At 46.3% G+C, this 15,871-nt stretch overlaps 1 protein-coding gene across 15 annotated transcripts in view; it reads right to left on the minus strand.

Moving 5' to 3' along the window:
* Positions 1–15,871, minus strand: part of ARPP21 (cAMP regulated phosphoprotein 21) — a 166,734-nt gene that overhangs the window by 23,364 nt on the left and 127,499 nt on the right. For 9 of the 15 annotated variants that reach the window (XM_043979558.1, XM_043979562.1, XM_043979559.1 and 6 more), the window contains one exon: positions 14,868–15,000. In XM_043979558.1, the coding sequence (XP_043835493.1) occupies positions 14,868–15,000 (133 nt within the window). The remainder of the gene's footprint in view (positions 1–14,867; positions 15,001–15,871) is intronic. The other 6 variants (XM_043979565.1, XM_043979563.1, XM_043979571.1 and 3 more) reach the window with 1 other exon arrangement.

Consider the following 15,871-nt stretch of genomic DNA (forward strand, 5'->3'; position numbering starts at 1 on the left):
CATGGAATGGGGTCACATGAAGGAAATAGCTTCGTTTAGTTTGGGGGTCCAGACCATGTCTCTACCAACTGCTCTTAGCAGTTTTTTGTCTGTTATTACATCTTCTTTTTGACTTCTTCCAATTGGCACCAATATCCTCTGTCTGGGCTGAAGCATGGACAGGAGGAGGGGGAGAAGAGGTCAGGGGGTCACTCTATACCTGACTCTAATGTCTTTACTGACTCCTGGAATATACTTAATTGGATCCCTCTGATTGTACTGACTGAGCCCCAGGAAGCAGAGGAGAATGATGGGTCTGGGTCCCTCAGCATTCTTGACAATGAGACCATTGGAGTGGGAGTTTTCTTGCAGCATCAGGCTTTGCTGAAGAGTTTTACTGTGTATCTTATCATATCTGGATTTCCCCATGAGAGTAAAATTAGCCTGCTGGTGGCACTACCAAGCAGGAATCAGCCAGTTAGCTCTGCACAACCCTCAGCCCTGTGGAACAAAGGGGCTCAGTCTGTCCTAGTTCTGACTGCAAACAAGCAGAATTTGATTTGCTTGAATAGAGACAATTGGCAACAAAGGGGCACTGCCAGACTCCCCAGCACTCCGATCAGCTTTGGGGGAACCCAAGAATCCCAGAAGTGGAAGGGACCCCAGCAACCATAGCCTTCATCCCACATCTCAACATGGAATCCTTCTATGGCACAACCAGCACCTCTTCTTCCAGTTACTGATTAAAGTGCTCCAAGGAGGAGGAACCCACAACATCCTCAGGTGATCCCTCCTCCTCTAGGGGAGCTCTAATGTGAAGAAGTGTTTCCCTTTGGGTCAGCCTTCATTTGTCTTCACTTTCCACCCATTGCTCTAATTACTCCTTCTGGAACCAAACAAACCAAGTCAAACTCCTCTTCCAAGGAACAAAGATATTTTGAGATAGCTCTTCTGTGCCTGGGTGGGCCTTTCCTTCTCCAGGCTAATCTGGTCCTCAGACGTCCTGAACCCTAGGATCTTCTACTTCCTGGTTGTGATGCTCTCTGGGAATTGTTCATGTTAGAAATGTTTTTCCTAAAATGCAGTACCCAGACTCAAACACAGTACTCTAGATGTGGCATGACTAGGGTGGAATACCAAGGGAAATGGTTTTCAGCTTCCTTATGCCTGGAAACTCAACTCTTCATATAGCCTGAGATCATGTAACCCAAGAACTTCCAAGACCCTGGGATTGATCTAATTGGGACAAATTTTCCTCCTTATGCCCTCCTGAGGTTGTTCAGGAAAACCTCTTACTAGGCTCTATGGATAGCTCCCTCTAGGCTTCCCCAAGCACTAGTGACATGGTCCCCTGCTCACAGTTACTCCAGGTCCCAAGTACACAGGGCCAGCCAGGATACCCTTTATTCTACTCCAAGGAACATGAATAAGATACAAAGAACTCACAGAGGCCCAAATATATGCAGAAAAACACTTGGAGCTCTCATACCCCATCAGCTCCCTGTAGACTCCCTCTTCCTTGACCACCATCAACCTAAGAGTCGCTATTGTGGTAGCACCCTGCCAGTCCAGGAAAGTTCCTCTCTCCCAGAGGGTCCTTATACACAGTGCCTTCCTTTCTGACTGCATTTTAGACTCTCCTGGTAGGTGAATTTCAGGGGATAATAAAAAAGAAATCCTCCTTTCTCCATGGGCCATCCAAGTAACTGATTGGCTGTGACAATGAGGACAATGGACAGGAACTATCCAATGCAGTGACCTCTTTCATCAAAGAGAAGGCAACATCAGAAAGGAAAGGCATGTTGGGTGCCCACCTCAGAAACTTCTAGGTTCAGATTCTTGGAAGGCAGTTCCCAAGCTGGGACAGTGAAGCTTGTTTTTTGAACCCAAGTGCAGGGCTTTGCATTTATCCTCATTAAACACCATTGTACTGGGCAATATTCTCCAGTCAGTCAACATCTTTTTGGATCCCTGGCTCTGTCTCCCAATATGTTAGCTACTCACCCCTGGTTTTCAGTCTCCAGATGTAATAACAATGCAATCTCTGCATTGATATTGTTCCTTTGATAAACCATGGAGAGTTTTAAGATATAAGTGAATCTCTCTGTGGAATTTTCAATAGCAGAACAACATGTACCACACAACAATCATCCAGCACTCTAACCAGTGATGGAGACTCATGCCTTTGGTCATCCAGGGACCAGACATCCCTGGAAAGGAGTGGAAGGGGTGCCACAGCAAATGGTGCAGCCTTGAGACTTGGCTTTGGATGGTGCGACACCATGATAAGTAGCTGTGGCAAATCTGGGGAACCACTGAGCCCTTCCCTGAGACAATCAAGGCTGAGCATTTCATGAATCAGAGTTTACATGGCAGTGAGTTTATTTCTTTCCAGAAAGCTTAAGAAAGGCCATTCTTCTAATGAGGAGTAGGCTCAGATTGTTGTGGAAGAAAGGTAGAAGGCTTTTCATTTTCAAAGCCCAGGCAAAGTGTTGGAATTTTTGTGTGGCAAACATGCTGTCCTTGGTCATCTTTGGATGAGATAAATTGTCATCAGGGTTGAGCACATGGCAAAGCCCTGCCAACACATGGCATGTGGATTGCTGCATCTCTATCTGTCCCAGCCTGACTACTCTAACCTCGCTCCTCCCCCTGGCTCATGCTCCAGTTCTTTCTCCCTGGTTACTGGACAGTTCCCCTCATCTGCTCTGCTGTCAGTTGGCACTATTCATATTATAATTGATTCATGATGCTTCTCTATTGAACATTCTCCTCTGTCTTTTGGGCCACCACTCTGGGCAGCCCCTCCACTACCTGTGTCTTTAGAGTCCTTTGCCTTACCTTCTCTTCTCTCTCCATGCCTCATTCAGTTCTGGATGCCACTGACTCTTCTCCCAGACCAGCACAGATTTACTGCTTCCACATAGAGAGTACATTGATCAATATTGATCTGGCAACAGTTAAGCCTCAATTCTTCCCAATGGAACGCTTCATCACCAGTGAATTCAAAATTATGAAGAATTTTAGGGAATACTTAAGTCTATGGGAGTCTCCATGCGAAGACAACATGAGACAGATCAAGTCCTGGCTAAACCTTAAGAGTGATTTGATAGAGAGCATTAGCTGGTCTGTAAGTCTTCTGAGAGGCAAGGACAGCTTAAACGCCAACGAATCAGTCACTCTTGAAAGATAGAAATAAAGAAAGAAATAGAAAGAGATAGAAGCAGAAGCATAGAGATAGAGAGAGAAATAAAGAAGCCAGAGCCACAGTCAAACAGAAAACTAAGATTGATTCAGCAGGTTCTTGGAGATGAATCTTATAAGGTGCTTTCCCCAGGGACAGTGAGAGAAAAGGAAATGGCTAAAGGAAAAGGGTGGGGATATTTTCTTTAGAAACAAAAGAAAAGGAATAAAACTACCCCTCCCCTCACAGCCAAACCCTCAGAGATGAAAGTATTGGGCAAAGAAAAGGAGGCTCCTCCTCCCCCTCTTCCTCCTCCTCTCAGAGATGGCAGGTCCACTTGTAGACTGCTGTTTGTTCATTTGTTCAATGATCCCCTTAAAGTGCTTCCCCTTTCTCTTTATTCCCTCTAACAATATCCTCTACAAACAAAAGCAGCCTGTGTCTTTTCCTTCCAGGCCTCTCTACCTGATTCTGTTTGGTCTGTCAGGAGCTTGTACCTTCCCCTCCTCCCTGCACAAATTCAGGTCTCAGTGGGCTTTTCCACCTCCATATAGAATACTATCCATTGGTACTGGCCAGCACTGAAGGTAACCACGGAGCCCAAAGTGACCTGGCTGAGATTTTCAGAAATGCTGAGGTTGTGAGAAGCTGAAGACCACATCCCTGCCTCCATTATTTTTGGCCCAAGCAGAGGCTAGACAGTGGCTTGCTGGGTGTGATGTAGTGGAAAATCCTTTGGGGAACAGTTTGACAAAGGGATGCTGAGACCCCTTCCAACTCTGAAATTCTGTGACTCTGTGAAGAGACCCACACCTTTTAGAAGGAAGAATTAAATTATCCATAAAAATCAAGGCCTCTCTGATCTCCTTTTGTCCATGGTGTTCAGGACTGACAAGTTTCATGATGTGATTGCCGGGTGACATTGGACAAAAAGGAGGAGGAGGAAGAGGAGAGGGAGGAGGAGGGGGAGGAGGAAAAGATGGGGGAGGAGGGGGAGGAAGGAGAGGAGGAAAAGGAGGAGAGGGAGGAGGGGGAGGAGGAGGAGAAAGAGAAGGTTTTGCCCCAGCCTTCTGTTCTTTGACCCATAACTTGAGAGGAGGGGTGATTTTGTTCCTTTTCTTTTGTTTTTAGACTGGAGTCAAAGGCCCCCCGGCAAGCTCACTGACCATCCTCCTGTCTGGGGAAGAGTTTCCCCTGCAGGCACCAGTGGGCTGAGTGAGTTCCCCATCATGCTTCTGTCACCACCTCTTGGCATCACAAAGGGGCTTTTCTTCTGAAAACACCTTTTGATTCTCATGGGCCCTGGGCTGGGCTGCCAGTCACCAGCTGCATGACCTGGAGCAAGTTGTCTGAGCTCTGAGGGGCTCAGTGCCCTGCCCCCATAATCCTCCTGGGGCTGATGAGGTCAGGTGACCCTGGCCTCATGCTCTGCCTGTTGGACTAAGGCACCGAGGAATGGAAGCAATTGTCCATCCTCAGACCAGAGCCTGGCTTGGTTGAGGCTGAGCTGCTCTTCCTTCCACGAGACAGAAGGTCAAGGAGGTCAGAGGAGGGAGGGGCACATGAGGAAGGACAAGGGGGGCTTAGAAAGAGGGTTTCAAGAGGCCCCAGAAGAAAGCCTCTGAGAGAGCTGGGGAGCCCTCGTGCCCAGCTCCTTCCCCGGGAGGCTCATGACAGCTGGCATGTCTAGGGAGCACACTGCCCACATTCTTCTGTCTCATTTTATAGGCAGGGAAACCAGGGCTCTGAGATAAATGGTTGGCTACAGAGCCAGTGAGTGGCAGAGGTGGTTTGCGAGGCCAGGAGGTCGAGTAGAAGGACCCGGGCTTGGAGTCTGAGACTGTGGATGAAATCGCAGCCTGTTCACTGACCTCGCTGGGGGAACGGGGGCCATGAACTTCTCTTTGCTGGGCCTCATTCTCTATGTTGATAGAATGTGACAGAGAGGAAGGTTCACCTCATTGCCTAAATCCACCATCAAGGGCAGAGATTGATGGAGGGACCAGAAGTGATGGGGCCAGTGGGAAGCCTGCAGGCCACGGCTGGGCCATCGGCAGAGCTGGCAGTCTCTGCTCAGGGCCTGCAGGCTGGGGTGGAGGGGGCGGGGTGGATCTGGAGCCAAATCTCAATTCAGGCCTTCTGCATCATGGAGAATGTGGAACTCAGGGTCCAGAGAAAAAAACAGGGACCGAACATGGCCATGAAGGCTGCTCCACATTCCTGTTCCCTGGGAAACTGCCTCCTTGGCACAGGCACATTCACTGAGATGCTGACTCCCACAGTGCCCCGCCAGCCGCCAGCTGTGGCATTCTGAGCTAAGGGGAGCCAGCAGGGCAGAGGAGGAGGCACACCTGCATCCGTGAGGGCTGCAGGAGGCCGCCAGTGGGTGTGGCCACAGGGGGAGAGCTGAGGAACAACCGTTTCAGGAGGTTTGACCCTGCCGCCGGTGGATGTGTGAAAGCTGCTTATCCATCCTAATGGATGGTCCCACCAATGGCTGCAGCCAGAGGCCTGCATTGCCCTGTAGGAGTGGCCTGGCCCCTTTGGCCTCATTCTGTGCTTGGGGGCCTTCCCTACCCTCTGGGCTCCTCTCAGTGGTGGGAAAGCCCAGGCTCAGCCCAAGGCAAAGGAAGGGGAGGGGCATCAGTATGGCTGCTGGCCTGGCCACATCCGGCCCTTCATCTGTGCAGCTTTGAAAAGGCCCGCCCCAACAAGGGAGGCAATGGCTTGAATACCAGAAGCAAACATGGCCCTGGACTCCAGGGGGATGGTCTGGTGGGTGCAGGAGGCCCTTCAGTATCTGTGAAGTCTGTTCTCTCTCAAACTCCCCACTTCTGCCCAGAAAACTTTCTCGCTAGACTCAGGGTAGGACCACTGGGTGCTGGGCATTGGATCTCTGGTTCAGGAGGTCAATGAGTGTGCATCCGTGCTCAGCCTCAGCAGGGTGGGAACCATGGGCAAGACCTTGAGGGGCAAGGAGCAGCCTGGGAGCAGTGAACGTGGCCCTTTCAGACCAAGCGAGCATGCCGAGTTTCAATGTAAAGGGACATTTAAAGAGTCCCTAGAAGAGTGCAAGAGGACACTAATACTGGGGAGGGGGAAGGAGAAAGGGATTTGAAAGTTGCCACTGGTCTCTTCCCCTTCAGACCATGGTGGTGGTGGTGGGGGTTGTTGCTTTTATCTGTTATTTTTCTCTTTTTCCCCAAAGTGGTTTCCTCTTAGCCATGAGCTGCCCCCTTCAGTCTCACCAGTCCCTGCTTCTTTGGTTTCTCTGACGGTTTTGATATATTTTCTTGGAAAGTTTTGCAAAGATGCCAGACAGAAAACAAGTTCACAAGGGTTTTAGTGATGCAGCTAGGAAGAAGCAGCTTCCTTAGGTAATTTTCTGGCTGGACTCCCAGATTTAGATCTGGAGGGACAAGAGAGGTCATGAATCTAGCCACATCCCTTTCCATGGAGGAGAGTGACTTGCCCAAGGTCATGCAGCTTGTATGTAGCAGAGTAAGGTTTAAACCTCAGGCTCTTTGAATCAGTCCCTGCCTCCCAGCCCTCACCCACATCCCTGGGCTGGCCCTAGACTAGAGCTAAGGAGATCTTGCTGCATTTCCCAAGGCTGCTGCTTGTGTATTTAGGCTAACGAGAGTGGACAGTTGCTGCTATGGAGACAGAGGTCTGCCCAGGAGAGTCCTCTCTGAGATTTGAGTTCTACCCTTGCACTGGCACCAGGCACCCTAGAGGGAAGTTGGGGCTGAAGTCCCCTGGGCACCAGGAGGTACAAGGGCCAACTGGAAAGAATGTCAGGTCAAGGTTGCCCTGAGTATTCCTTGCCTTCCCTGCCATCTCCACATCTTCCTGGCCACCAGATACTGTGCTAAGAAGCCTTCCATGAGGATGATCCACTGAGTGACTGGAAAATAGGTGAGGGAATGGGCCAGCTTTTCAGACAAAGCAGGAACCTGAACGATTCCAGAGACTGGAGGAATTGATCAATACAAGGAAGATGATAAAGCCAATGATTTAAGAAGCAGTCTAGTTGGTGTGTGGCCAAGCAGAGAAAAAAGAGAAGAGGTTGGCAAGAGATGAGAGAGAGACTGAAAGAGACAGGAAGACAGAGACAGAGGCAGAGGCAGAGGCAGAGAGAGACAGGCAGAGAGAGACAGAGACAGAAAGTTTTCTATTTCCATGGTCAGGAAATCTAAGCCAAGAAATATGAGGGCTTCAACAAGACTCTAATTTTGTGTGTTTTCTTCTGGAGACAGAGTGCTGGCTGTGACTTTCTTCAAACTGACACCACTTTGCTGACACCATCTCCTCTGATGGAGGCACTAGTGAAGCCCAAGCCCAACTTCCTGCTTTACTGAGAACTAGAATGTGAGCAGCACCCAGAGGCCTTCACTCACGAAGCCATGAATAATAAACATTTCTTTTTCTCTCCTCAGGGCCTGGAACACAGTAGGTTCTTTGCAAATGCTGCCTGAATTTGAATGGATCAAATGCTCTGGATAAGGGCTAAAGGGATTGGCTGCCTGTGTGGTCTCAGAATCTGCTGGGGCCAAATTTGTCAGTCTATAAATACCTCTCCCCATTATTGTTGCTAATAATGACAATTATTCTCATAATCCTTGCATAACATTTCTCATTCCTGGGTCCCTGTTTTTGCAAATGGAATAATTAGAATCCAAGTGAAAGATGAGCTCAAGCATTTCCATAGAAACCCTGTCCTACTGCAGTGTTGCAAGCAGTGAGCCAACCACCCCAGCCACGTGTCACTCACTGCTGCCAACAGAAACACCAACTTCAACCTTCCTGAGACTTTCAATGACTTCATTCCTTTGTCAAGTAAACATGCTGTGCCCCTGGTGAAAAGGTGCTTCTTCTGCACAGTTCCTTTATCCCTCTCCCTCCCAAATGATATTTAGGAGGGATATCTGGCTATAAGGTTGTTGTTGTTGCTGTTGTTTTAATTAAAACAAGTGGCTGAATGTTATTTTAAGCATGAAAAATACATACAGATCTGATGAACCCATCTCTTGCCAACTCTTCTGACTCATCAAAAGGTAAATAAAAAGGGGGCAGCTAGGTGGTGCAGTGGATAAATCCCTGGCCCTGGATTCAGGAGGACCTGAGTTCAAATCTGGCCTCAGACACTTGCCACTAGCTGTGTAACCCTGGGTAAGTCACTTAACCCTCATTGCCCCACCAAAACAAACACACAAAAAAACAAAGAAAAAACAAAACAAAACAAAAGTAAATAAAAGGACATAAAAACCTATTTAATGAGGGCCATCACCCTGGGGAGCTCAGCTCAGTCCCACACCTGCTCCATGATCATCACCCAATTATATTAAAGGCCTGTCTCCACTGTCTTATAACTCTACTGGTCACCATCTTTTTCTCAGTACAGCAGAACTCTCTCCAGCCTAGGCAAGAGCATTCAACCCTTCTTGAGCTGATCGACACCTGTATCATTTCATGAAAATCAGAGTCTTTGACCTTTCTCTCCCCTTCTACATTGTCTATCAGAACTCAGTGATAACAGATCAGTAACCAAAGCCATGCTTTCTTTCTGACCCTGAGTATATCCAAAGGTGGTGGCTTGAATCCATCAGGGGAGCCGGGGCTTTCTCACTCTCTCCTCACTTCTTTTGGCTATAAATTCCCTATTGGCTATTTCTGTCTTAGTATTTGCAGTTCAGATATTTTGGCAGAAAACATAGAAATGAAATAAAAGTTGTCTCCCTTGCTTTATCTCCAGGGCTTGGCACAGTGCCTGGCACATGAAAGGTCCTTAATAAATGCTCATTGAATGACTGCAAACGTCATTCCACCTATTAGAGTGACAACAGCCCTTGCTTCCTTTGATCCTCCTCTTTTTTTAAGAATAGCACACACACACACACACACACACACACACACACACACACACACCCCTTTCTATCATTTAGCTGGCTAATTCTTCCTACTATTAATTTGCCCTTCATTTTCCTTGGTAGCTTTCTTGCTGCAGAATTTCTAGTACCAGGTGCCTTTGGTTTCATTGGTGTCTCCTTTCCTGAATTGTATCCCTTGTGAATTTGGGGATGTTTCTGCTCCTTCCAACACTATAGGTATTCCATTTGCTCTGTTTGGGTCCAGAAATACCAATCTTCCTCCCAGACATCATCTTCTTAAGCAGCTCTGCCTTTCTCTTCTAAAGATTCTGACTCAGCTGAAAACACCATCTCTCACCCTATAGTTTTCATCTTCTTTCCCAAGACTTCCTGCCTATTAGAAGAACTTCCTAGATTCCTCACAGCCATCTCATTCATGCCCATGAGAATCACCATGAATGGGGAGTAGGCAACAGGCTGAACAAAGCTTAGGAGATGCTTTGTCAGATTCTGTGTCCACAACATAGGACTCCTTGAGAATCCCATGGCAATAAATCAGCACCCACTGGCATGCATTTCCTTGTCACCTCTCCCTCGATGTCCACCCCCCCCATTTCTTGGAGGACAGCCAGTCACTAAGCCCTATCAATTCCAACTCACCAGTTTATGTCTACCTCTTGGATCTCCCCTCTTCTCTTCATTCTTACTTTCACAACATTTTCTTGGGCCCTTAGTTCCTGGATTATTCTTTTTTTTTCTTTTTTGGTGAGGCAATTGGAATTAAGTGACTTGCCCAGGGTCACACAGCTAGTGTCAAGTGTCTGAGGCTGGATTTGAACTCAGGTCCTCCTGAATCCAGGGCTGATGCTTTATCCACTGTGCCACCTAGCTGCCCCGGGATTATTCTAATAGCATCCTGAGTAGTCTTGTGGGCTTTAGCCTTTCCCTTCTTTAAGACAACCTTTTTCAGTGTTCCTCCTTTGGCTGTAAGATCATACATTTAGAAGAGAAAAGGACCTTAGAGGCCATACATTCAAACCCATCATTTGATAATTGAGGAAACTGAGACCTAGAGAGTTATTCTCCCATGGTCACAGCCATATTTCCAAGGAGTCAGGATTTCTATCCACATCTTCAACTCTAGATCCAACCCATTTTCCATTAGCCCAAGCTGCCATCTCCATATACAAATATGGTGAGAATGAAAGCTAACATAATGACAGCCTAAGAGAGACCCTGGCAACTCTGAGATATTAAAATAATGAAAAATCCCCAAGCACCTACTTGGTACCCTATAGTAGCTATTGGAAACCAAAGGCAAGAATTAAGTGCTGCAGGATGAGAAGCATGAGGATATGGTGAATGACAAAGAATATTATCATCAATGAAATCATCAGTCTTCCAAAGTAGCAGTGTGATGATGAGTTAAAATAATCTAAGTAAAGATTAGTTCTAAATTTTAATAACAATAACAATGACAATTCCAACAAATTCAATTAAAAGTGAGTCAAACATGGAACCTGAAATTAGCATAAGTGCTTCAAAGCATTGTTTATTGAAGCTTAGAGACGGGGAGGAGAAAAGTGGGCATGAGTGTTTTAAATGAGCTCAGATAGGCACAGCCAAAGTGGAATTGGTGTTTGGCAAGAAGGGCATTTTTAAGATTGCCTTTTCAGGGTTTTGATCTCAACCAATTTGAAACCTTAAATATATCCATGGAAAATGCCAATGAAACAGCTTGTGTTCTATTCCCTTCCCCCACCAAAATAGGTTACTCTGAGATGCTAACAAACATACTTTTGGTAAAGAAAAATAAAAGGTGAGAGGCATATTATAAGTTTATCCCTTCACCAAGTGACTTGTTAGTTGAATAAAGTCTTATCTAGGGTACCTCCAGCTTCCTTCCATTTTCACTCTCTAATGCTGGGGAGGGGCCCATTATCCATTAAGGCTGTCAGCTTGACATTTGGTTTGGACTATCATCTTTGAAACATTAGCTAAGAGAAAAAACCAAGCTTACTGATTGGTACCATTACTCCCCTGACCCTCACAGCAAAACAATTGGTGCTGGATCAAGTTTCAACCTCTCAAAGTTCAAAGTTGGAACATTTCCCATATTAAATGATTGCTGGAAAATGTTCCCAATACCATTTGGCTTCTCTCTCCCTGACCCTTTGTGTGTCTATGTCTGCCAGGCCTCTTCATCAGTTTCACCCTCATCTACCTATAGATATATGAAAAATAATCAATTGAGACCTCAGGTTACTATCATTTCCTCTCTTCTCCTAAGAATAAGCAGACTCCTTTGGAGGGTTATTAAATCCTGGGAAACTTATTGTGTGCCACCCATGCATGACAAAGGTAAACTTGGTGGCCAGGTAGCTAGAGGTCACTGTCCTTATCTCATTCTCTTAAATTCTGGGACATATTCATTTACATGCCAAACCTGAGAGTATCTTGAGAATTCTTAACCCTAAATCAGCTGTGTGGAATGAAGGACTGGGAGACACATTTTCTTCATGTTGGACGCTTAGAATACCTAGTTTCCTTCAGATCCTATCCAGTTACTAAAGTCTTACCCCAATGCCTTTGTATTTATTTTGCACGCACACACACACACACACACACACACACACACACACACACACACAGTATTTTCCACAATAGAATGCAATGTTCTTGAGATCAGGAACTGGCTCATTTTTTTGTCCTCATATTTCTAGAGGTCAGCATATAGCCTGGCACATAGTAAGAACTTAAGAAATTTGTTGATTGATTCACACTGATTCAGCAACAAATAAATGAAATTAAAAGTAAAAAGATGGCATCTTTCTGACTTTTGTTTAATTGACTCCTTAGCTGGGTATGGTGGCTAATAACTTTCATATATAACTATGACTAGAGTTATCAACTTACCCTTGTCAGAAAGAAACTTTCTAGCCACTGCACCCTATTAGAAAGGAAATGAGATAGCTAGTAGATGATCCTAAAGACTCCAGAAAAAGTTATTTACACTCATCACATCAACTTTGTTACTGCCTATGTTCCCTTCAAACTTTTGTACCTAGACGTCTTTCCTACCATTGAAACAGAACTCCTCCCCTGAGGATCACTGATGTCAGATCCAGTATTCCTTTCTACATGCTTATGTTCATTTTCTTCTCTTTTGTTGCTACTTGCTGCCACCGTGTTATTGCTATTCTCTCCTGTTTTAACTCCCAAGGTCCTTCAGTTTCTTTATTGTTTCTGACTTCTCTGGCCACTCATTCTCTTTCCCCCTTGATGTCTCTTCCTCTTCTCAAGCTCTTTCTGTGTGCACTCCCCAAAAGGCGTATCTTTTTTTTTTTTTTTTAGTGAGGCAATTGGGGTTAAGTGACTTGCCCAAGGTCACACAGCTAGTAAGTGTTAAGTGTCTGAGGCCGGATTTGAACTCAGGTACTCCTGACTTCAGGGTCGGTGCTTTATCCACTGCGCCACCTGGCCGCCCCAAAAAGGAATGTCTTTTTTGTCTTTTCTTCCCTTGACAATCATATCCTACTGTCATCACTTCAACTCTATGGGGAAAATTAGCTAAATGTACATTTCCAGGCCTCACTTTTTCCTCTCCTCCAAGCTAACATTGTCATCTACCTTTGCAATAACTTCATGAAGAAGCCAATGAGGATCTCAAAGTCAACATGAATTAGAGTTTTCAACATTTCCAATAAGTAGTCATTAAAATTGTACAAGAAGACTTTCAGGGGGAGGGGATACACTACCAACCAAAGCAACCCCTTCAATTGTCAGAGAGCTCTCATTCTAGGAAGGCTTTTTATGAAGGGTTTTTTATTTTTCTGAAATCAAGCATAAATTTGGCCCTTTGTAATTTCCACCCATCTGGACCAAGAATACAATGCCAAATCTCTCTTTGATTTGCTAAGTACTTTGCCTGCAGTCTCTTATCTGATCCTTATAACAATTGTATGAGTTATATACAGTCATTGACCTCATTTTACAAATGAGTGAACTGAGGCTTGGAGAAGTTATGTGACTTGTCCATTGTCATGCAGCAAGATATAGTCTGATTCAGGATTTGAACCCAGCTCTTCATGGCTTTTTTTTTCGGGGCAATGAGGGTTAAGTGACTTGTCCAGGGTCACACAGCTAGTAAGTGTCAAGTGTCTGATGCCAGGTTTGAACTCAGGTCCTCCTGAGTCCAGGACTGGTGCTTTATCCACTGCGCCACCCAGCTGCCCCCATGACTCTTATAATGGTAAATTATAATAGAAAGCTCCTTTCCCCTCTCCCTCTCCCCCATCAAATTAAGCTCTCTTTACTTCTCTGAACATATTTTTATCCCTACCATAGAACACAAGAACCTCGGAAGCTGGCAGCTTCCTTTGTATCCCCAGTCCTGGACTAGATTCCAATCAATAAGCAGGTGTCTGGATGAACTCTGAGGACATGTTCCACTCTCAGATGGTCTTTGGCTCTTTGCATTGCTCAGCAGCTCACAAATAAGCATCTTCTTGTATATTCAAAGTGGTTCCAAGACCTTTTAGATGGCTTTTGTCATCGGTGCTGAGTCAGGTAGCAATAGGACACCCTGGGCATCTCTCACTGTTGTCTCCTAGAGCTGATTTAAGATCAGAGGGAGAGTGGATGCCCTCAACTTCCATAGCCGCTGGAGTCTAGGCCATGGCTATTGACACCTGCATTCTCCAACATGATGGGATGTCATTGGCCTTCTGGGCTTCCTGACATGTTCATTGTGAGAGGTAGTCTAGCATAGTGGATGGAAGGATGGACCTGGAGCCAGGAAGCTTGGGTTCAGATCCCACTTCTAACCTTTATAATCTGCGTGACACTGGGCCAGATGTTGCCTCTCTGAGCCTGTTTCCTCCTTTGAAGAAGCATCATGATAATACCTGTAGCACTTACCTCCCAGGGTTGTTTAGAGGCTCAGATGAGAACAGAGCCTTGTAGTCATTTGCAGGTCTATGCTCTGGTCATTTTGTTGTGACTGTGCACTGGGGTCATAGCAAAGGTCATCAGAGAAGAACATTCAGGGATAAAGTGAGTCAGGTGCACTCCTGCATGCAGCTGATGAGTCCTGATCACAGTCTGACTGCAGTGGGAAGGGCCAAGTGGCCCAAGCTCCCTGCTCTGCAGTGTTGCTCTGTTCTATGTGCTGGCAGTATTACGGTCCACCATCTTTGGTCACATGGGCAGCAGGAGAGAAGCATAGGTCATTATCCACAGGTTGACTTCCTTTGTTGTCTGGGTAAGGAAATCCACAGGGGAGGGCCACAGCAGGGAAAGAGACCGGTTCACTGTGAGACCTGCTACTCACTCTCTAACAGTGTAACGGCCCCCCTCCCTGCTGCACACTTGCTCACCGAAGGGGTCTAGTCCGGTTGGATGCTGGCTTAGCTGGTTGGCTGGAGATCAAATAGATCCCTGGGGCCATCTTGTCCTTCCCCACATGCTGCAGCTTGGAAGAAGGGTGTCAGCTCCCAATGGAAGCCAACATTGTTTGGGTTCATTTCTTGGGTGATGAGAGACACAGCTAGACCTCTCTGTTTCTGTCACCTTGGAAACTTTTGAAGTCTTCGCCAGGAAAGTGTTGGGATCATTTTTGTATGAGAGGACATGGAATAAGGGATGTGCTCATTGGCTTAACCAGAGGTGAGGGTGGTTCCAGAAGGAGCTGTCCTTTGTGCTGTTTTTGAGGCTAACAACCCCTTTGCACCACTTTCCAACTGACCCACAAAACCCTGGTGTCCAAAGGCAAAAGATCCCCCTCACCCCCATGATAAAAAGAGTCCCCTGTGAAAGGAATGAGGCGCAAGTACCTGTTTGCTGGGCAGCTGGTGGTGGCATCTGGGGACTTCTCTGGGCACTGTACTGGACTGAGCCCATGGGCCGGTACTGCTGAGGTGATGAGGTAGGGAACTGACCAGATGGGTAATAGTACACTGGCATCTGCTGCAGGAGAGAAGGGCAAGAAAGCCACAAATGGGCATGAGTGTACTTTGCTCTGGAGTTGGGAAGTCCCTGCTCCTTCCCTCAGGGCACCTCAGCCTAAGCTTCAAGCTAGGACCCAAGGCTTGTCTTTGACTTGCCTCTCTCCTTCACAGATTCAGTCATCACCAGGTGCTACCTATTCAGCACCTGGTCTCTACTTTCCCATCCTACCAATATGACCCCACAACAACCCCACAGTATGGGTGGCCTGTTATTGCTGGGTCCTACTCCTGGATCTCTGAGCCCTACAGTATGCCCTTCACACCAGTAAGAATGGACATCTTGAGGTAGGTGGGTGGATGAATGTCTTCTCCCTGAGGGAAGGGCCTGTCTTGTTCTTATCTCTGAAACTCGAGAGTGATTTATTCATGATCATCATTTAATGCATGTTTTTGGAACTTAATATTCAATTTGAACTACTAAAAGAAGAATGTTCAGGCAAATCCAGGGGATCTCACGATCTTAGGTAGTAGTTGAGGAGGAGAAGTGTAGGTGTAGTTACAAGTATAGATAGAATATTACATTTTGTTGTGGGATGCAAAAGTGCATGCAAAATAAATACAAGGGAATTTGGGGGGAAGAATTTAGTAACCAGGAAATCAGGAAAAGATTCACATAAGGGGGGAAAGAGATGGGGGGGGAGAGAGAGAGAGAGGGAGAGGGAGGGAGAGAGAGAGAGAGAGAGAGAGATCTGAAGGAAACTAGAGATTCATAGAGCTATTTGACTTAGGGGGAAAAAGTCCTAAGATACTCTCAGGCTTGGCATACAAATGATTTTGACCCAGATCAAAACTGCAGATATAGATGGACATGTAGGTATATGCATAGATGG

The sequence above is a fragment of the Dromiciops gliroides genome, chromosome 1 (genome assembly GCF_019393635.1).
Source record: "Dromiciops gliroides isolate mDroGli1 chromosome 1, mDroGli1.pri, whole genome shotgun sequence".
Classification (NCBI taxonomy): domain Eukaryota; kingdom Metazoa; phylum Chordata; class Mammalia; order Microbiotheria; family Microbiotheriidae; genus Dromiciops; species Dromiciops gliroides.